Source organism: Emydura macquarii, unplaced genomic scaffold, assembly GCF_026122565.2.
Source record: "Emydura macquarii macquarii isolate MOO-44397 ecotype Brisbane River unplaced genomic scaffold, CSIRO-AGI_Emac_v2 contig_530, whole genome shotgun sequence".
NCBI classification, from domain to species: domain Eukaryota; kingdom Metazoa; phylum Chordata; order Testudines; family Chelidae; genus Emydura; species Emydura macquarii.
Genome location: NW_027130667.1, coordinates 142653 through 163193, shown reverse-complemented (window position 1 = coordinate 163193; position 20541 = coordinate 142653). Strand labels below are relative to the sequence as shown.

The following is a 20541-nucleotide window of genomic DNA, read 5'->3' as shown; positions in this document are numbered from 1 at the left end:
GAAAGGTGGCAGAGCTGAAGGAGGAGAGAGTGAACTTGTAGTTGAGGATGTCAGCATGATGGTGGGATTTCTACCAGATGCTCAGCCACAGCAGGAGCAGAGAAGGCAGATGGTGGGTTTGTCAGAGCTGGGGGGTGGGCGGATTGGCAGGGCAGACCCAGTGCTGTTGGAGAGCGGCAAAGGAATCAAGGGTGGTGAAGAGTACAGAGTGGAGAGACAATGACCGAATCAGTGCCGGAGAGGGAAGAGCGGGAGAAGAGGAGAGGTTGCAGTAGAAGAAAAGTCATCAACATTGTCGGACTGGAAGTCACAGTAGTACCAGGCACCAGGATGAGAGGGAGGGGTCAGGTGGGTGATACTGGAAAAGGGCATTTGAGTAAGCACTATGCACATTTATTTGCATTTTCTCCTACCTTTAGAGTTGAAATAGACGTCTCCTTACTTCGGTCACTCACAGCCCCATCCGCACACACAGCTGACACCCGGAATCTGTAGGGCGTCTCAGGAATCAGTTCCCCAATGGTACACAACTCTGTTCTCTTCTCTGTCCTTCTTTCCAGCCATTTGTCTTTCCTCTCCTGACTCGTATCTCCTGCCTCCTCCTTATATTCCACCTTGTACTCCCTTATACTGACTCCATCTCCAATGAGACTGGGACTCTGCCAGGTGAGGGTGATGGCAGATGATTCTACAGTATCTGTTACAGGCTTCCCAGGAGGGCTGGTAGGAAGAGTCTTCACAGTACCACTCACATCACTGCTCTCGCTGAGCCCTGGTTTGCTCACTGCAGCGTATCGGAACTGGTACTCGGTGTTTGCACGTAGCCCAGTTACTGTGAATGTCTCTTGTTCGTTATTTACATTCACAGTTGTCCATTTCTCCTGCCCCGCAATTCTGTACTCTACCCGATAGCCGGATATCTCAGCCCTTCCATAGGCTGCTGGTTTAAACGTGAGCTGCACACGGTCATGTCTGATTCCATCAATCAGGGCAGGAAGAGGCTTTGAGGGAGGCTCAAAGCTGGTGCTGACCAGCTCTCCATCTTCATACAGGTAAATGGAAGCTCCGGGATTGTCCTTGTCTGGAGCAGAGGCCACAATGAACCGGGTCTTCCCATTAGATTTATTGACACGAGCAAAGTCAGAGAAGGACTTTACGGCTTGTCGTGCTTTTCTTCTGATCTCTCCTTCCTCAAACCACTGTTTGGATTTTGGTTTCTCCCAGGCAGAACTGGCTAATGCTGGATCATGAGTTTTCTTCATCAATTGTCTCCGCAGCCAAAGGTTCAATTCTGATAAATAGGATTCCTCGTTATGCAATGAAGTGAGTGCAAGAGAGACAACGAAGTCATGGCTGGGGCTAAGAACTGTTCGTTGTAGTTCGCTCCGGGAGGATACGACTTCCACCCCCTCTAGATCAGCCAGGTAGGAATTGACAAAATCCATCTCTTCCTGTTTCTTACCCAGAAATTCATTGAGTTGCTGGGCAGCGAATGGCGATTGCTCCTTGTTGGTTATAAAGTCCACCAGGTCCCCTTCCTCTGCTCCGCCACCCCGGATAGAAGGCAAGGTTCTTGCTAGCTCTTTTTGGAAGGTCTGTCTGTGTTGTTTACACAGATCTCTGAATTGCTGGATTTTCCTCTTGATCTCAGGGAAGGCCGTAGCAGCTCTGTCCCTCACCATGTCGTTGCACCGGACGTTGCACTCCATCAGGTGCTCCATGGCACTTTGAACATCGCTAATCAGCACCGAGCTGATCTCGCGCACTAGCTGAGCGGCTCTGGAATCCAGCAGGCTCAGTGGGTACAGCCAGACTCGCACCGGTACGGCGTTTTCACCAGAGACTCCAAGCTGCTTAGGGAGAGTGGAGTAAACATCCATGGCATCTTGATAAGTAACCGGGTTGTTCTCAAGAGCAAAATCACCATAGAATTTGCAACTGAAATTTTCAGTTTTTTCTTCTTCCTTGTTCTTCTTCTTCCCAGACCCCTCTGCTCCTCCAGAAACCTTTGGTATCTTTTCTACCATCAGTTTCATGTTTCCCTCTATCTCTCCCACACTCTCTGATGAAGAGACCTCCTGGTCAAACACAAAGAAAGCCTGAGCCCCGTACAGCACAGCTGTGACCACATGGGTGGCTGTGCCATGGTCAAACACAGCAGGATAAACGATGTTATCAGGCCCCAACTGGCTCATAGTCAGCTGCTTATACCAGTTTGTCATTGAGTAATGGAGAACCACTCGAGCATGACGTTTTGATTTCTTGGTATCATTTAAAAATGCTGCAGATCCACCTACTTCCACCATCCCCCCCAGGACACTGGCCTTCAGGGACGCAGACAGACTGAGGGCAGAGGCCTTGTCTTCAATGGTGTCAGACGCAATGATCTGGAATTCAGTATTGTGCTTTGGCATTGTCTCCACGTCTCTCTTAAGGGCCTCGATGCTCCACAAAGTGATACCTGTACAATTCCACAGGAGCACAGAATCAGTGATCACCGGAGAGGACACGAAACTGTTCCAATTTCATTTAATAAAATTATTTCAAATTAAAAATACATCATGAGCCACAAAAAAACAGCAGTGAGAGCTCAAATCGCTGTGACCTGTCATCTGACCCTCTGTTAGAATCTGTCTGTCCATCTCATAGACTCGTAGACTTTAAGGCCAGAAGAGTCCATTGTGATCATCTAGTCCGACCTGCTGCACAATGCAGGTCACAGAACCTCACCCACCCACTCCCGTAATAGACCCATTGCCTCTGACTGAGTTATTGATGTCCTGAAATATTGATGTAAAGAGTTAAAGTTAATCTGCCATTTACTCTAGTCCAAACCAACAGTGTCCTGTGCCCCAAACTGCAGAGGAAGGCAAAAAACCCAGGGTCTCTGCCAATCTGACCTGGTGGAAAATTCCTTCCCGACCCAAAGTATGTCAATCAGTTGGACCCTGAGCCTGTCAGCAAGACCCACCAGCCAGACAGCTGGGAAAGAATTCTCTGTAGTAACTCAGAGCACTGCCCATCTGGTGCCCCATCTCCAGCCACTGGAGAAACTTGCTACTAGCAGTGGCAGATTAGAGGCAATCTCATCATATCAACCCCTCCATAAATTAATCAAACTCAGTCTTAAAACAAGCTCGGTTGGAAAAACAGTGTTTTAAAATGACAGTTTCTGAAAACTGCACCTGACGTCCTGTTTCAGAATAAATTCCTAACTTACTTGGTTCATCTTTGCTCCAGGATGGCTTGGCCAACAAACTCTGAATTTCTTTGTTGGTCGGGTTTAGGAGAAGTGATTTTGGGGGGAGGGGAAATGAGAAATATAAAATAAACTAGTATTATCATATTAGTTTTATACTATACTAAGCTTCACACAAAGCTGGGCAGAAAAGCAGTTGGCTATCTATACACTTCTATAACCTCAAGTGCATTCATGTATTTATCCCTGCAACACCCATTTGAGGTGGGGAAGGACCATTATTCCCTTTTCACAGATGGGGAACTGAGGCACAGAGAGACTAAGGGTAGAATTCACAATGCAGCTTAGGCTCCTGACTTCTATGAAGGCTCCTAATTTCCACTGATTTCAAATAGAAGTCAGAAGCTTAAGCTGCTTCCTGGATTCCACCCTGCATGACCAGCCCGATGGCACACAGGGAGTTGGGGCAGACCAAGAATTTAATCCCAGGTCTCCTGCATGTCCCGGCCAGCTCGCCCTTGGACCAGCTTTTCTCTCTGACGTGGTACCCATTGCAGCAGGAACAGAGAGCCCAGGAAGGTTCGGGAAGACGCTATGGAAATGTTATTCTTCTGCACATCGGTGAGCAAGAACTGGGACACTGACCATCTTGCTTTGCTGCTTGGAGCAGAGCTCAGATTATCCAAGTCACTCCAATGGCTTGTTCGACATTTCTCAAGCTGCTCTTAGTGTTTCTTTCTAACAAACATGTAGGGTTTGTCTAAGCAGTGGAAGTTATTGCCTAATAAATGTCTGGAAAATGCTTTCTGTCTAAGCACCCTTTAACCATTTCACTCCTGTTTCACTACATCCCAGTGTTAGTTCTAACCAGTCACTTTCCTCTCTCACAGCTGCTGCCATCCCAAAGGAGCAAAGCCTGAACCAGGTTCTCCTGTTGAAAAGGCCCTGTAGGGTGCTAAGTTGGCAAGTGGTCTGTAAACAACAAACATGAGTGGTGTTAGCTGCAGGTCTAAACATACCTGGTATGAACATGTCACTCCGGCAGTCGTACAGCATCCCCAGCTGCAGAGGGCGGCCCAGGGCTGGCATCTCAATTGGAACTCCAGTGTAAGTCATGGTGGTAGCTGAGAGACAGATCCAGCCCTAAAACACAACAGCAGCATGGTTACAAACACAATGTGATCTCCTCCTACCTGTGTTCTCCCTGTGTGAATTTCATCCCCCATGCTTTGAGCAGGGGGTGGGATTAAATGCCTCCTGAGGTCCCTTCCAACCCTAATCTATGATTCTATGATTTCCAGACTGTTACAAATGAATGCCATCGAGGGAAAGAGAAGGTCTAACCCTATGACAGCGAATCCATCCCATCCATAGACTATGCTGGGTTCTTTATGGGACATAACGTTTTTGGTTGCAATAGATGCCCATTCTAAGTGGCTTGAAATATTCCATATTGTAGGAAGGTGCAATGGCCTTCCTCTGAGCCTGGGCCCGAGGAAGGGCCACAACAACCAGAGCGGAGAGTGGAAAAGTCGGCAGCCAGTCTGCCCAGCAACCAGGGCCCCAGCTAGCGATAAGCCCTGCCAGCCAGCCAATCAGGCCACAGAGGGGTGGAGCCTCCATCGGGGCTGGGAGTATAAAAAGCAGGCCCCGCAGGTCAGTAGGGAGCAAGAGACAGATGTGCTGTCCTGCCGGCTGCAGCAAAGGCCTGAACCCAGCCAGGCCGCTGCCCTGAGCAAGCGCCTCCCGTAGCAGAGGCACCAGGAACAGCTCAACCGACCAAGCCCTAAGGACTGGATAGGACCCCCAGGGCCTCTTGACTGAACCGGGCCACCGAGCCCCAAGTACTGGATAGGGCCTCTGGGCCCCAGCAACTGGCCCGAGCCCCTGAGCCAGAGGGCTGGGAGATACCCTCCAAGGCAGGCCCTGACCTGGAGGAGCTGCCTGACACCAAACCCCCGGAGCCCTGTGACCTGGAGAAGTTGCCCTCTACAGAGGAACCTCAGGACCCCTGTGACCTAGAGGAGCTGCCCTCCACAGAGGAGCTCCCCGCCTTGCCGCCGGTAGACAAGGAGGGACTAGTGAGCCTGCCATGGGCCGTGTACCCCAGCGACCCCGAGGACCCGGCTGATATAGGTACCTGGGGATATGGGGAGGAAGTGGCCCAGGGACAGCCATAGCCATGGCTGAGACAGAGGTAAGGCCCCATCGGCGTGTTGCGGCAGGAGCCCCGCCAACTCAGTGGCACTGCCTTTGCCACTGCTAGGGCACTGGGCTGGGATGCAGTGGAGTGGGGTGGGCCTGTGTCCCCCTTCCCTCCCCCTTGTCCTCGTCGCCCGAGGAGCGATTACCGTCCCCTGCTCTACTGAGCAGAGGACACGGCTACTTGCATACCCTGCCAAGGGCCGGGGCACAAGACTGCCTGCTGGCCCGCCCTGCCAAGGGCCGGGCAATAGACTACTTGGCCATCCACCCTGCCTGGGACTAAAGCGTGTATGGAGAGGCTAACCTTCCCCTTTTTGGAAGGTGCAGTGGCCTTCCTCCGAGCCTGGGCCCGAGGAAGGGCCACAATGACGGGGCCAGACAGGACCCCGTGGTACACGTGGTGGAGAATGCAGGCACCCCCCTGACACCTAGGGGCACTGCCTGCACCGACGCTCTAGCGGAGTTCGGACGCTGACCTGTCCGACGATGGAGGCCGCCAAGCTCATCCAATGGTGGGCAGAGGCCCAAAAGCAGCAGCAAGCGGCCCAGTTGCAACGGCAGCAGCAACTACTACAGACTTTGTGCACCCAGCAACAGCAGCTGCTCCGGGACCTGTGGGCCCAGCAGCTGGAGCTGCAGCGGTGGTTGATGCAGCAGCTGGGTGCCTGGCTATGCCCATTTGCAGGGCCAGACAAACCCCTAGAGAGACTCAGGGGTCCGGGCCCACGCTTTGCCAATGGCCCACTGGGACCCCTACGCCCTCCATATCCAACCCTGAACTGTACGTACGGCAAGGTGTACGCCGGAGAGGGGCAGGCCTGGGGGCCCTCTGGCCTTAAGACAACAATCACGGTCAGCCTAGCCAGGAGACAGGTCAAGGCTCTAGTCGACTCCAGGTGTGGACAGACCCTCATCCTACGGGGGCTGGTCCCCAAGGACGGGAAGACTTTGGGTAAAGTCGGTCTGCGTTGCATCCATGGGACCTGTGGTTCTACCCTACCATGCCGGTCCCCCTGACCATAGGACCACAGACCTGCGTACTGTCCATAGGGCTGGTGTCCCATCTGCCCTATGCGGTGATCCTCATCCGGGACTGGCCCGACTTCGTAGAGGTCCTCCAATGGGCAGGTAACGCTGAGGACCACAATGCCGGGGCCCCGGCAGAAGGGACCCCAGGAACCCCAGACCCACCGGGGGGCGAGGAGCATCCGAACTACACCTCTGAACCGACCACAGAAACAGAGGAGCCAGAAGAAGAGACGGTCCCAACTGATGAGGACCGGCCGCCTTCAGATGATCCCATGGCTGACTTTTACCAGGACCAGAGGGAGGACCCCACCCTCAGCTGGGCTTACGAACAGCTGTCGGTGGTAGACGGGGTCATAACCAATCCCCAGCGACCTGCCCAGTGGCCTCAATTTGAGCTATGGCGGGACTGGCTTTATCACCTGGAGAGAGACCCACAGACTCAGAAGCCCCACGCCCAGTTCATGGTGCCCTGACCGCACCGTAAGGTCATCCTAAGGTTGGCCCACAACATCCCGGCTGCAGGACACTTAGGTGTGGACAAGACCCTAGCCTGAGTCCTCTCCCGATTTTATTGGCCGGGCGTACACCGGGAGGTCCAGAACTACTGCACCTCCTGCCCTGAATGCCAACGAGTGGCATCGGCAGGAGTCCTGTGGGCACCTCTTGTCCCCATCCCCGTGGTCAGGATGCCCTTCAAATGGGTGGCCGTAGACCTGGTGGGGCCCTAGAAAGGAGCATGGCCGGGTTCCGCTAACTCCTGGTCCTAGTCGACTACACCACCCACTTCCCCGAGGCCATCCCCTTGAGGAATGCCACCGCCTGGACAGTGGCCAACGAACTTGTCAAGGTGTTTGCCCAAGTAGGGCTCCCCCAGAAGCTGCTAACCAACCAGGGGACCAACTTCACCTCCCAGTTGCTACCAGAGGTGTACACCATCCTCAAGATCCGAAAACTCCGGACCTCTGTTTATCATCCCCAAACCGACAGCCTGGTCGAGCAGTTTAATCGCACGCTAAAACACAGGCTGTTAAAGTTCCCGCCAAAGGACCTGCGGTGGTGGGACCAATTAATCCCACCCTTACTCTTCACCATCCGAGAGGTCCCGCAGGCCTCCACGCAGTTTTCTCCATTTAAGCTATTGTATGGCTGTCAACCCCGGGGGATCCTAGATTTAATGAAAGAACACTGGGAGCAGGCCCCATCACTATCTCAAGGGATGCTCCAGTATGTGCTCGCTCTGCAAGAAAACCTCCGCCAAGCCGGGGTGTTGGCCCAGGAAAACCTTCAAGCTGCCCAGCAAAGACAGGCCCAGTCCTATAACTGGGGAGCCCGAACCCGATCTTTCGAGCCTGGCAACTGGGTCCTGGTGCTGCTGCCCTCTGTGGAGTCCAAGCTGCTTGCCAGATGGCAGGGACCTTATGAGGTCCTCTGGTCCATTGGCCCCGTGAATTACGAGATCCGCCAACCCGACCAGCGAAAAAGGAAGCAGGTATACCATGTGAACCTGTTGAAACCCTGGCAGGAACGGGAGGGACTCTTGATTAACCTGCAGCCCCCAGACCCAGAGCTGGGCCCACTGATACCCGAACAGGAGGAGCCGGGAGAATCCCAACTCAGGGGCACCCTGAGCAGGTCCCAGCTACGACAGGCCAGGTACCTGATCGAGTCCTTCGCCACCACCTTTACCGCCACTCCTGGAAAGACTGACCGGGTGTACCATGTCATAGAGACTCGACCCGGTGAAGTCGTGCGGACAGGGGCATGTTCACCTCCCCGTCACCTGCAAGTGGCAGTAGAAGAGGAGGTCCAGGCCATGTTACACCTGGGAGTCATCGAGCCGTCAACGAGTGAGTGGAGGAGTCCGGTGGTACTAGTGCCCAAGCCCGATGGCTCCCAGCGCTATTGCATCGACTTTCAGTGGGTCAATGAGATATCCAAGTTCGACGCCTACCCAATGCCTTGCATTGACGAGCTCCTAGACCAGCTTGGAGAGGCCCAATACTTTTCCACTCTCAACCTTACAAAGGGGTATTGGCAGATTCCCCCAGAAGCGCACTCGTGTGAGAAAATGGCCTGTATCATTATATCTGAATGCCCTTCGGACTACATGGGGGCCCCCGCGACCTTCCAGAGGCTACGCCGGCGCCTACTTGGACGATGTCGTCTATAGTCAAGACTGGGGCGACCACCTCAACCAAGTGGCCGCCGTGCTGAGGACCCTCCACGACGCAGGCTTGACCACCAACACGCGAAAATGCCGCATCGGGTGGCAAAAGACTACGTACCTGGGCTATATACTGAGTCAAGGGACCCTGCGACCCCTAATTAGCAAGGTGCAAGCTCTGCAAGAATACACTTGATCGACCACCAAGAAACAGGTCAGACAGTTTCTAGGGTTGGCCAGATACTGTCGGTGGTTTGTACCGAGCTTTGCCACTCTCGCAGCACCCCTTATGGACACCTTGTGGAAGGACCAACCGCTCCACATTCAGTGGACCCCAGAACGGGACCGAGCCTTCGTAGCTCTCAAAGAGGCCCTTGTCTCACGAGCCCGTCCTCCACAACCCAGACTTTACTCAGTCATTCGTAGTACAAACTGACACCTTGGCCGTTGGGCTGGGGGCCATACTGACACAGGTATTCAGTGTGGAAGAGCACCCCATCCTCTACCTAAGCCGCCAGCTATTTCCCTATGAGGAGTGTTATGCAACGATGGACAAAGAGGCGCTACCCGTGAAGTGGGCCCTGGAAGCACTACACTAATAGCTGCTGGGAAGCCTCTTCACCATGGTCACGAACCACGCCCCCCCCCTCCGCTGGCTCCAACATGTGAAAAATTCCAACACACGAGTGATGCGGTGGTACCTTGCCCTGCAGCCATTCGCCTTTACCGTCACACACCGCGCAGGGCGGGACCATGCCAATGCGGATGCCTTATCCCAGATGGACTCACCAGAGCCGGGCAGCCTCGGAGACGGGGGTCTGGACTTGAGCGGGGGGGTGTGTGTAGGAAGGTGCAGAGACCATTCTCTGAGCCTGGGCCCAAGGAAAGGTCGCAACAATCAGAGCAGACAGTGGAAGAGCCGACTGGCCAGTCTGCCTGGCAACCAGGGTGCTGGCTAGCAATAGGCCCCACCAGCTGGCCAATCCGGCCACAGAGGGACGGAGCCTCCGCCAGGGCTGGGAGTATAAAAAGCAGGCCCCGCAGGTCAGTAGGGAGCAGGCTGCCGCCAGAGACAGACGTGCTGTCCCACCAGCTGCAGCGAAGGCCTGAACCCAGCCAGGCCGCTGCCCTGAGCAAGCGCCTCCCGTAGCAGAGGCGCCAGGAACAGCCCAACTGACCAAGCCCTAAGGACTGGATAGGACCCCCAGGGCCCCTTGACTGGACCGGGCCACCGAGCCCCAAGGACTGGATAGGGCCTCTGGGCCCCAGCAACTGCCCTGAGCCCCCTGAGCCAGAGGGCTGGGAGATGTCAGGCCCTGACCTGGAGGAGCTGCCTAACGCTGAACCCCCGGAGCCCTGTGACCTAGAGGAGCTACTCTCCGCAGAGGAGCTCCCCACCTTGCCACCAGTAGACGAGGAGGGATTAGTGAGCCTGCTGCGGGCCGTGTACCCCAGCGACCCCGAGGACCCAGCTGATACAGGTACCTGGGGGTATGAGGAGGAAGTGGCCCAGGGACAGCCAAAGCCGTGGCTGAGACAGAGGTAAGGCCCCGTCGGTGTGTTGTGACAGGAGCCCCGCCGACTCAATGGCATCGCCTTTGCCACTGCTAGGGCACTAAGCTGGGACGCAGTGGTCGGGTGGGCCTGCATTTCCCTTCCCTCCCCCTTGTCCTCGTCGCCCGAGGAGTGATTACCGTCCCCTGCTCTACTGACCAGAGGACACGGCTTCTTGCCCGCCCTGCCAAGGGCCAGGGCACTAGACTGCCTGCTTGTCCGCCCTGCCAAGGGCTGGGGCCATAGACTGCTTGCTGGCCCGCCCTGCCAAGGGCCGGGCAATAGACTACTTGGCCATCTGCCCTGCCTGGGACTAAAGCGCGTACAGAGAGGCTAACCTTCCCCTTTTTGGAAGGTGCAGTGGCCTTCCTCTGAGCCTGGGCCCGAGCAAGGGCCACAATGACGAGGCCAGACAAGACCCCGTGGTACACATATGAATTCAGCTAGTTCAGGGCAGGGCTAAAGAATTAGACTGTTTTTTATACGGTTCCTGAACAGACTGTGGCAGGGGAGCTCAAGTCACATCCAAAGAATTTCAACTATTTGTCAAAAGAAATGCTATCACACATCACATGATCTCCATAGCATCCTGCCAGAAATGGGTTAGTGGAAAGGTTTATCCAGAGATTCAAATGAGTGATTTGCACTGTGGTGTCAGATAAGGGTAGCCTCCAATGCAAGATTGAACTTTCTGGTGGCCAGTAGGAATGCAGAACCTGCTTCTACAAATGAGACACCAGTGATGTTTTTATGGGATATAATTTAAGGTCTCATCTGGACTTGTTAAAGTGGTGTGTTCATAGAATCATAGGATTGGAATGGACCTTGAGAAGTCTTCTAGTCCAGTCCCCCACACTCACAGCAGGACTAAGTATTATCTAGACCGGGGGTTCTCAAACTTTTTTTTTGCTGGGACCCCCTTTGAAAATATTTCAGGCTGTGATGAATCCTCCCCCAAAAAGTGATGACCCCACCCATGTCATATCACCCTTACCTGCATGCACGGGGGATGACAGCTCATGACCTGCCCCCCATAATAAACAGGGGTTTGCGAGGTTGAGAACCCCTAATCTAGACCATCCCTGACAGGTGTTTTTTTCACCTGCTCTTAAAAACCTACTGTGACGGAGCCAGCCCTGACGGCTATAGGAGGGTTCTCCTATTTGCGAACTAGGAAGGTGGGCAGGCTGCTCAAGGCCCCTCCCCCAGCCCAAGGGGAGGAGCTACTGCACCTAGAAAGCAACTGATTCCATGGTACAACAAATGTAGAAACAGGAAAGGGCATGAGGGTCAGAGGTATAAACGAAGGGAGCCGGAAGGGGACACCGAGCAGAGAGCCTCGGACAGTGCCCACCGCTCCCGGAAGGTGTCCATGGAGCCGGCGGACGCTGCCCAGAAGAACTCTGCCCAGAGACGTGAACGGAGAAGGGAACGGAAATAGGCCCTACAGTCGCAGGGTGCCTCCCCAGCCAACCTCCCCGCCCTGGTATTATAGATGGTGACTTTGGCCAGGGCCAAGAGGAGGTTGACGAGGAGGTCCCGTGACTTTGTGGGGCCATGGACGGGGTGTGCATAAATAAACAAGTGCGGGGAAAAGTGCAGCCAGAACCTCAGCAGGAGGTTCTGGAGGAGCCAGAAGAGGGGCTGCAGCCTGGCGCACTCCAGGTATGCGTGCACCAGGGTCTCCCTCGTGCCGCAGAAGGGGCAGGTGTCGGGGCGGGGGGTGAACCGCGCCAAGAACACGCCCGTGCTCATGGCTCCATGAAGGAGTCACCAACTGATATCCCCGGCGGGCAGTGGGGTCAAGGTGGAATACAGGCTGGCCCACCGGGGGTCCCCGCCCTCCAGAGGTGGCAACAGGTCCCGTCATTTGATGTCGGGGCGGGACGCAAGGGCGGGGAAGTGAAGAGTGTGGAGCACGAGCGTGTAAAGGTGGTCTCTCGGTGCGGTTTGGAAAGGGACCGGCTGCAACTTGTGCAGCCGGCTCGGTGCATATGGAGGGGAGGGCCAAGTAGGCTTGCAGGGCAGGGGCCTGATGGAGAGTACCGGAGGGCCAGGGCTGAGGGGCGGGCAGGGATCCGCTCGAGGTAGGCGTGAGCAGCGGGGGGCAAGGCTGCCCTCACCTCCTGCAGTACGCACCGGGGGGTTCGAAGGGTGGAGAGCCCCATGCGCTGAGCCAGCATGTGGGGGTCCACCCAGTCCCCCCGGTCGTAGTCCAGGAGGTCTCCGATCTTGGTGACTCCCACCAGGACCAACGTCCGTCACACCGAGGGGGTCTCCGCTACCTGCACACCGAGCTGGGGGTTGTGTAGCAGGGGCTCCGCGAGGAGATCCTCCCCCTTGGGGACCAAAGGGGGCCTGGAGGCAGAGACCAGCCGGAGGACCTGGTAGAAGACCTGGTAGAAGACCGGCAGCTCGCGGAAGACCCCTCGGGTGGAGAAAAAAGAGCTGCCGGTCGTATCGGAGCCCTCGGAGGTGGCGGAGGAAGGTGTGCGCCAAGTGGCTCCATGCCAGACTACCTGCACCATAAAGGAGTCTCTGCAGGGCCTGGAGGCGGAAGGTGTGGACCTGGCTGCGGATGCAGCACAGGCCCTGCCCCCTTCCTCCAGGGGGAGACTCAGGATTCCTGCAGAGACCCAGTGCAGTCCTGGCCAAAGAACTCCAGAACTGTCTTCTGGAGGTAGGCCAGGAAACTCGGGGTCGGGACCAGGTGTTGAGGCGGTACCAGAGCATGGACAGGACCATCTGGTTGAGAACCAGCGCCCTCCCCCGAAGGGAGAGGCACCGGAGCAGTCCCATCCAGCTCCGTAGCCGCCGCACCACCCTGTCTGTTAAATCTTGCCAGTTTTCTGCTGGGGAGGGGCGGGACGCGAGGGCGGGGAAGTGAAGGGTGTGGAGCACGAGCATGTAAAGGTGGTCTCTCGGCGCGGTTCGGAAAGGGGCCGGCTGCAGATCATGCAGCCGGCTCGGTGCGTAGGGGAGGGGGGCCGAGTGGGCTTGCGGGGCCGGGGCCCGATGGAGAGTGCTGGAGGGCCAGGGCTGAGGGGTGGGCGGGGAGCACCCTCTCCCAGGACCCGCTCGAGGTAGGCGTGAGCAGCGGGGGGCAAGGCTGCCCTCACCTCCCTGCAGAGACCCAGTGCAGTCCTGGCCAAAAGAACTCCAGAACTGTCTTCTGGAGGTAGGCCAGGAAACTCGGGGTCGGGACCAGGGTGTTGAGGCGGTACCAGAGCATGGACAGGACCATCTGGTTGAGAACCAGCGCCCTCCCCTGAAGGGAGAGGCACCGGAGCAGTCCCGTCCAGCTCCGGAGCCGCCGCACCACCCTGTCCGTCAAATCTTGCCAGTTCTCTGCCGGGGAGGGATGGGTGGCAGAAAGGTAAACGCCCAGATAGAGCAGCGGACCCGCGCTCCACCGGATGGCTTGAAGCGCGGGTGGGAAGGAGCTCGTCCGCCACCCGGCCCCTACCGCCAGGGCAGAGCTCTTGGCCCAGTTGACCCGGGCGGAGGAGGCTGCCGAGTAGACGGCCAGGCAGGCCTCCAACCGCACCAGGTCGCCCGGGTCCTGGACCGCGAGGAGCACGTCATCGGCGTACGCTGACAAGACCAGCCTCAGCGCTGGCTCACGGAGCACCAAACCTGTCATCCTCCGACGGAGGAGACAGAGGAAGGGCTCAATGGCCAGGGCGTACAGCTGGCCCGACAGCGGACAGCCTTGGCGCACTCCACGCCCGAAGCTGACCGGTTCGGTCAGGGTCCAGTTGAGCTTCACCAGGCACTCCGTGGAGGCGTACAACACCCGGAGAAAACCCACAAAGCGGGGCCCGAAGCCGAACGCCCGCAGGGTGCCCAGGAGATACCCGTGGTCCATCCTGTCGAACGCCTTCTTCTGATCCAGGGACAGGAGGGCGAACGACAGACCATCCCTACACCCAAGCTCTAAGAGATCCCGGACCAAATACAGGTTGTCGAAGATGGTGCGGCCCGGGACGGTGTAGGTCTGGTCGGGATGGCCCACGTCCTGCAGCACGGACCCCAACCTCAGGGAGACGGCCTTGGCCACGATTTTGTAGTCCGTGCAGAGGAGCGAGATGGGACGCCAGTTCCGGAGGTCACGGAGGTCCCTCTTCTTGGGCAGCAGAGCGAGCACGGCCCGCCTGCACGACAGGGGGAGCTCTCCGCTGGCCTTGGACTCGGCCCAGACGATGGCGAGGTCCGGGCCGAGGATGTCCCAAAACACGCGGTAGAACTCCACGGTCAGCCCGTCCATGCCCGGGGATTTGTTGGTGGGCATGAGGTGGAGGGCTTCTGAGAACTCGGCCAGAGTGAGAGGGAGCTCCAGCCGGTTCCGGTCGCCTGTGCCAACCGTGGGAAGTTCGTTCCAGAACATCCTGCGGGCGGCGGCTTCGGTCGGATCCTGGGAGAAGAGGTCAGCGTAGAAGGCCCGGGCCCTTCCACGCATCTCCACCAGATCCATCAGGGGGGCGCCATCCCCTGCCAGAAGGCAGGTGACGTGCTTCCGGGCCCCCTGTCATTTCTCCAGGGCGTAGAAGAAGCGGGAGCCGCGGTTCATCTCCCGAAGGAGACGGATGCGGGATTGAACGAAGGCACCCCGAGCCCGAAGGTCTTCAAGGGCCCGGAGCTCCTCCTGCTTCTCCCGGCACGCTCCTCGGGGCTGGCAGCCAGACGCCTCTCCAGCGCTAAGACCTCCCGCTCCAGCTGCTCTATCCCCGCATCCCTCCGCCGGCTGGCCCCCCGAGTGTAGTCACGGCAGAAGAGCCGGGCGCGCACCTTCCCCGTGTCCCACCAGCTCCGCGCCGAGGGAAAGGCGTGCCTCTGCCCCCGCCAGGCCAGCCAGAACTCCCGGAAGGACACCACTAAGCCCACATCCTCCAGCAGGCTGTTGTTGAAATGCCAGTAGGCTGGCCCCGGCCTCTCTGCAGCCAGAGAGGCCGTCACGGGCACCAGGTGGTGATCCGAGAACAGGACCGGCCGTACGCTGGAGGAGTGGGCCCACGAGAGATGGTGACGGAAAAAAAAGATACTGTCCAACCGGGAGTGGCTCGACCGCTCTTCCCCCACCCGGACAAAGGTGAAGGTGACGGTGTCGTCCGGGTGGTGGTCCCACCAGACGTCCACCAGGGAGTGGTGGTCTAGGATCTCCCAGAGGACGGCGGGGGCAGCCTGGCACTGCTCGGTCCCCGTGTGGTCCCGCTCCTCGAGGGTGGTGTTAAAATCCCCGCCCAGAACCAGGCACTTGCGAGGATCCAGTGCACCGAGGAAGGCGGCCGCCTGCCGAAAGAACCGCACCCGCTCCGGGCCCACAGTCGGGGCATAGACGTTGACGAGGTTCAACGCCAGCTCCTCCATGCGGACCCAGAGGCGACCGCAGCAGGCGGCTCGGCACAACCTTGGTGATCCCCAGCCCCTCGGGCTGCAGGTCGGGGGAGAACAGGGTGGCTACTCCGCCCGCACGGGCGGAGAGATGACTCAGGTGCACCCCGTCTCCCCACTCCAGCCACCAGCTGGCTTCGGCAGCTGGGTCCGTGTGGGTCTCCTGCAGGAACGCCACGGAGTACCCCCCCTCCCGAAGAAAGGAGAGCACTTGCGTCCTGCGGAGACCCGTCCTGCAGCCCCTGGTGTTCAATGTGGCAAAGACGACAGGCATCATGAGGAGGGCTGGCGGGGATCCTCGCGGCCAGGAACACCAGCAGGTCTTGCTGGGCTCCGCAGCAGCCCGTGACCGGTCCCAAAGGCCATCAGGGTGTCACGGAAGCTGCGGGTCCGCTGATAGGCCACAGCGTCCTGCCGCCCAGTCCCCTTCCCCTCCTTCAACGTGGCCTTCACAGCCTGGAGGACGCGGTGAAAGTCCCCCCCAAGCGCTGCAGTGCGAGCTGCACCCGGTTCCGGGCACCACGTGAGTCCCGGAGAAAGGTGCGCAGCTCCTCGCGCAGCGCCTCGGCGGGTTCGTCCTCTGGCCTGGCCCCGCAGCGGCCCCGCTGCCGGACAGGACAGATGGCGGGGGCAGCAGCAGAGGGAAGACAGCAGCCCCTATAGGGCTGGGGACTGGCAAAACCAAAAGCCGCCTCCTGGGAGCTCTCCAAGGGGAAGGAGACAACTCCAGGGGCGGCGGGGGCACAGGTAGCAGGAGGGAGGGTTTGGGGGCGGAAGGTGGAGGAGGGGTAGGACCAAGGGAAAGGGGAGGAGTCGAGACAGGGGCTGGGTCATTGGAAGGGACAGGAGGGGGAACAGGGTCAGGTACAGAGTCCGCGGCATTTAAGCCAGCAGGGCGTGGTGTCTCTGGAGTGGGGCTGGGAGCTGGAGGGTTGGGCAAGGCAGAGGGTACGGCCTCGGGGCCGGGCTTAGGAGCTGCACCATCTGCGGCTCCGCACTCCTGGGGAGGGAGGACTGGGTCAGTGGGCGGCCATCCTATGGTAGAAGGCGGGGAGGCCAGCTGCCCGGGGCCGGACTGGTTGGCCTCAGCCATCGCCCCGAGGGCTGCAGTGGCCGCAGCAAAGGCGGCATCGTCGACCTCGGGGGGGGAAGTATCAGGAACAGTCTGGGGGACAGGAGCAGGGCCAGCAGCTGGGGAAAGGAGTGAGGTGAAAGGGGAGGGCATCTGAGTCCCGTCCTCGGCCGAACCCTCCGGACGGGAAGGTTTGTCCACCTCCGGACACGCCGGGGTTAGGCCCAAGGCGTCTATCTCCTCCATAAGGTAGGAGAAATCTCCCCCCGCCACCACAAGGTCCTCCTCATCGGAGACCGAGGAGGGAGTAGCCTCGGCATCGGCAGAGGGTGTGAGGGGTGTGGGGGCAGAGGTGCCTCCGGCCGGGGACTCCTCTAGAAGGGACTCTAGGAGGGAGATGGTACCATCCACAGCTGCCGCTGCAGTCTCCTCGGCTGGTGCAGGGGGCGCGGCGGAAGGTCCGGGTCCAGCAGCCCCCTTGCGGGACTTGTAGGGACGTTCACCCTCCTCGATGACGAGGGGAGGGGCGCTGGGTCCCGGCCTTGCGCTTGCCGCGCTTACCCTGCACGAGCACCCGGCCCTCCGAGGTGGAGGGCTGGGCGGTAGGGGCAGGGCCAGGGGGCAAGAGCGCAGGGGACGGGGTGTGGGAAAGCGGAGGCGGGACAGCAGGGGAAGGAAAAACCCCTCCCTGGGGTGATCCCACTCCAGCGCCCGCCACAGACGGCCCTGGCTCCTTCTCCCCCGCAGGCCCCGCCAGACTGCTCCGGGCGTCAGCGGGGCCCGCCCGCTCGTCTGGGCGCACCGGGGGAGGCACCCCTGGGGCCCGAGCAGAGGTGGCCATCGATGGGGGAGGGGCAGCCACAGGGACCGCACAGCTGGGGAGGGCGCCGCCGCTGGTCTGGCTGGCACCCCCCTGGGTCCCAGGGGGCCCGGGCTCCCCGCTTTGCCGGGCCAGGGGGCAGTCCCTCCGGATGTGCCCCGTCGCCTGGCAGAGAAAGCACCGGGCCTCTCCCGCGCTGTAATGGACCCGATACTGGGCCCCTTGATGGGGCACCAGGAACGACCCCTCGAGCGCCTCCCCGCCACGTGCCGCCGCCGGCGGCAGTTGGATTTGCACCTGCCAGCGGAAGGAGAGGACGTGGCGGAGGGCGGGGTCCTTACAGCCGAGGGGAAGTGGGCTGATGGTGGAGATGGGCTTCCCCAGGGCAGAGAGGAAAGGCAGAAGGGCAGCATTGGGGAGGAAGGGCGGGACAGAGGTAAAAACCACCTGTACGCCCAGGTCGTCCAGGGGCTCCACTGGGACGTGGACGCCCCCTACCGCCAGGCCCGTCACCACCGCCTCCTGGGCGGCCTCCTCGGATGCCAGGAAGAAGACCACCTTCCCGTACATCTTGGAGGCCGCCACCATGGCTGTGGGCCCCACCACCCGCGCCAACGCCCGCACGTAGGTTTCTACGTGGGGCGAGGCAGGCACCAGGAGGCAGCGGACCCCATGCTTCCTGGTGAGGGTGGGGAAGGGGCCCCTGCCTCCAGGGATGGTGCTGGAGGCGGCGGGCGGGCCAGATGACATAGCAGCGGTGTGCAGAGGACTTGCAGCGACCTGGGTGTACGCCCTGGGAGCGGTACCACCCCAGAGCTGGTGGAGGGAACAGCGGGGGAAGGGACAGCGGGGGACGGAGCAGACCCCACCACGGGCGGGGGCACCACCCGGGCAGGGCCTTTGCCCTTTTTCTTCCCCTGGCCCTTCTTCCCGGCCAAAGGCGCACCCCCCCTGAGCAGGGGGGGCAGGAGCTGGAGCAGCAGCAGAGCCCCTAGGGTCCCCTCCTGAAGTGTCCACCACCGGAGCCCCAGGCCCAACAGGTCCATTGGGGGGGAGGGCGGAAGAGGAAGGGGGGGGTGGAGAGAGAAAGGGGGGGGACTGGTTGGGGGAAGGGACGGGGAGGAGAGAGGGAAGGGAGGGGGAAGGGACGGCAACCGCTCCTCCCCACTATGCTGAAAGCAGGGGAGGAGGGCGCCAAGACAAGGGGAGAAGGGCACAAGGAACACACTCACCAGCCCTGGGTGGAACACCGGCTCCTCTGGCTGCACTAGGGACAAGGACTATTACAACTTAGGGGAGGGAGTGCAATGTGTGTGGGGGGACAACAAAAACAGGGGGGAGGCTACAGGGTGGGGAAAACTGCAGAGGAAGCAAGGGACAGTAAAAGGGAATGGGGGAGGGGGAAGGGAAGGGGCAGGGGTGCCCCAAGGGCTGGGGCCGGGGGGGGAGGGAGCAGCAGCAGGGGAAGGGTGCTCACGGCAGCAGCAGGCCCCACAGCCAGCTGGGGGGCAAGCAGGCAGGGCCCCCAAGAAGGAGCAGGAGCAGTAGGGGCTCCCCAGGGCAGCAGACTCCTCCAGCAGCCATGGGAAAGGGCTAGAAGGCCAATAGATCAGCCCCAGGCTTAGCAAATCCTTGTTCCCTGGGTGATCCAGCTGTGGCCACTCCAGGACAATTAGGCCAATTAGGCCAATCAGGCCAGCTGGGGCCAATCAAGGAGCTTGCCCCAGCAGTTAAAAGCCTCCCAGTAAGGCAGCTGGGGGCAGCACAGCTGCAAGGTGTGGAGCTGCTATGTGGGTGTGGTGAGAGCACCCAGCCATGGGAGGTAAGAAGGAGCCTGTGCAACCAAGACCAGAGGATGCTGGCCCCAAAGAGCCTGAAGTGGAGCCACAAGCCAGGGGGGGGCTACAGATGAGAGACCCAGGGAAGGTAGTAACCCTTGGACTAAGTTGTTTGAAGCTACTCCTCGCAGGGTCCCTGGGTCAGGGCCTGGGGTAGAGGGTGGGACCAGCCCCCCCCCTCTCCCCCACCCCGCCTCCCACCCAGCCACACCACCGGCAGAGCTGTAAGGAGTGCAGACCCACAGGGGGAAACAGGCCCACCTCGCCACACTACAATAACAGAGATTCCACAACCTCCTTAGGCAATATATTCCAGCGCTTTACTGCCCAGACAGTTAAACAAGTTTTTGTTAATGTCCAACCTAAACTGCTCTTGCTTCAATTTAAACCCATTGCTTCTTGTCATGCTCTCCGAGGTTAACAAGAACAATTATTCTATCTCCTCCTTCTAGCGGCCTTTTATGTACTTGAAAACTATTATCATGTCCCCCTTGGTCATCTGTTCTCCATACTAAACAAACCCAGTTTTTTCAGTCTTTCCTTATAGGTCATGTTTTCTAGACGTTTAATATTTTTTGTTGCTCTTCTCTGGACTTTCTTCAGTTTGTCCACATTTCACTTCTTCTGTCTTGCTTACAACACTCCTGGTAATACATCCCAGAATGATGTTTGGGTTTTTTTGGTTTTTTTTTTTTTTTTTTTTTTGCGCAACAGTGTTAACTGTTCACTCATATTTAGTTTGTGATCCATTATGATCCCCAGATCCCTTTCCACAGTACAGCTCCTAGATAGCCATTTCCCATTTTGTATGTGTGCAGTTGATTGCTCCTTCAAAAGTGGAGTACTTTGCGTTTGTCATTATTGAATTTCATCCTATTTACTTCATGCCATTTCTCCAGTTTGTCCAGATCATTTTGAATTTTAATCTGATCCTCCAAAGCACTTGCAAGCTCTCTCAGCTTGGTATTGTCTGCAAACTTCATAAGTGCCATTATCTAAGTCACTGATGCCTGATGAAGATATTGAACAGAACCAGATCCCATTCAATATGCCCTTCAAGCTTGACTGTGAACCATTGTTAAATATTCTCTGGGAATCATTTTCCATCCAGTTTTGCATCCACCTTATATTAGTTCCATCTAGGTTCTATTTCCCTAGTTTGCTTATGAGACGATCAAGTGAGACAGTATCAAAAGCCTTATTAAAATCAAGATCTACCACTTCCCCCTATCCACAAGGCTTGTTACCCTGTGTGATGCTGTCTGGATT

At 58.3% G+C, this 20541-nt stretch overlaps 1 protein-coding gene across 1 annotated transcript; it reads right to left on the bottom strand.

Annotated features, from left to right (window-relative positions):
- Positions 1-413: 413 nt before the first annotated feature.
- LOC137147322 (stonustoxin subunit alpha-like) lies at positions 414-18990 on the bottom strand (the record flags this gene model as incomplete). The annotated part of the gene is made up of 3 exons (XM_067539333.1): positions 18912-18990; positions 4219-4342; positions 414-2461 (listed from the first exon to the last, which is right to left on the bottom strand). Coding segments are annotated over exons 2-3 (2145 nt in total), but the record flags the coding sequence as incomplete, so codon positions are not given.
- Between the last annotated feature and the right edge of the window lie 1551 nt (positions 18991-20541).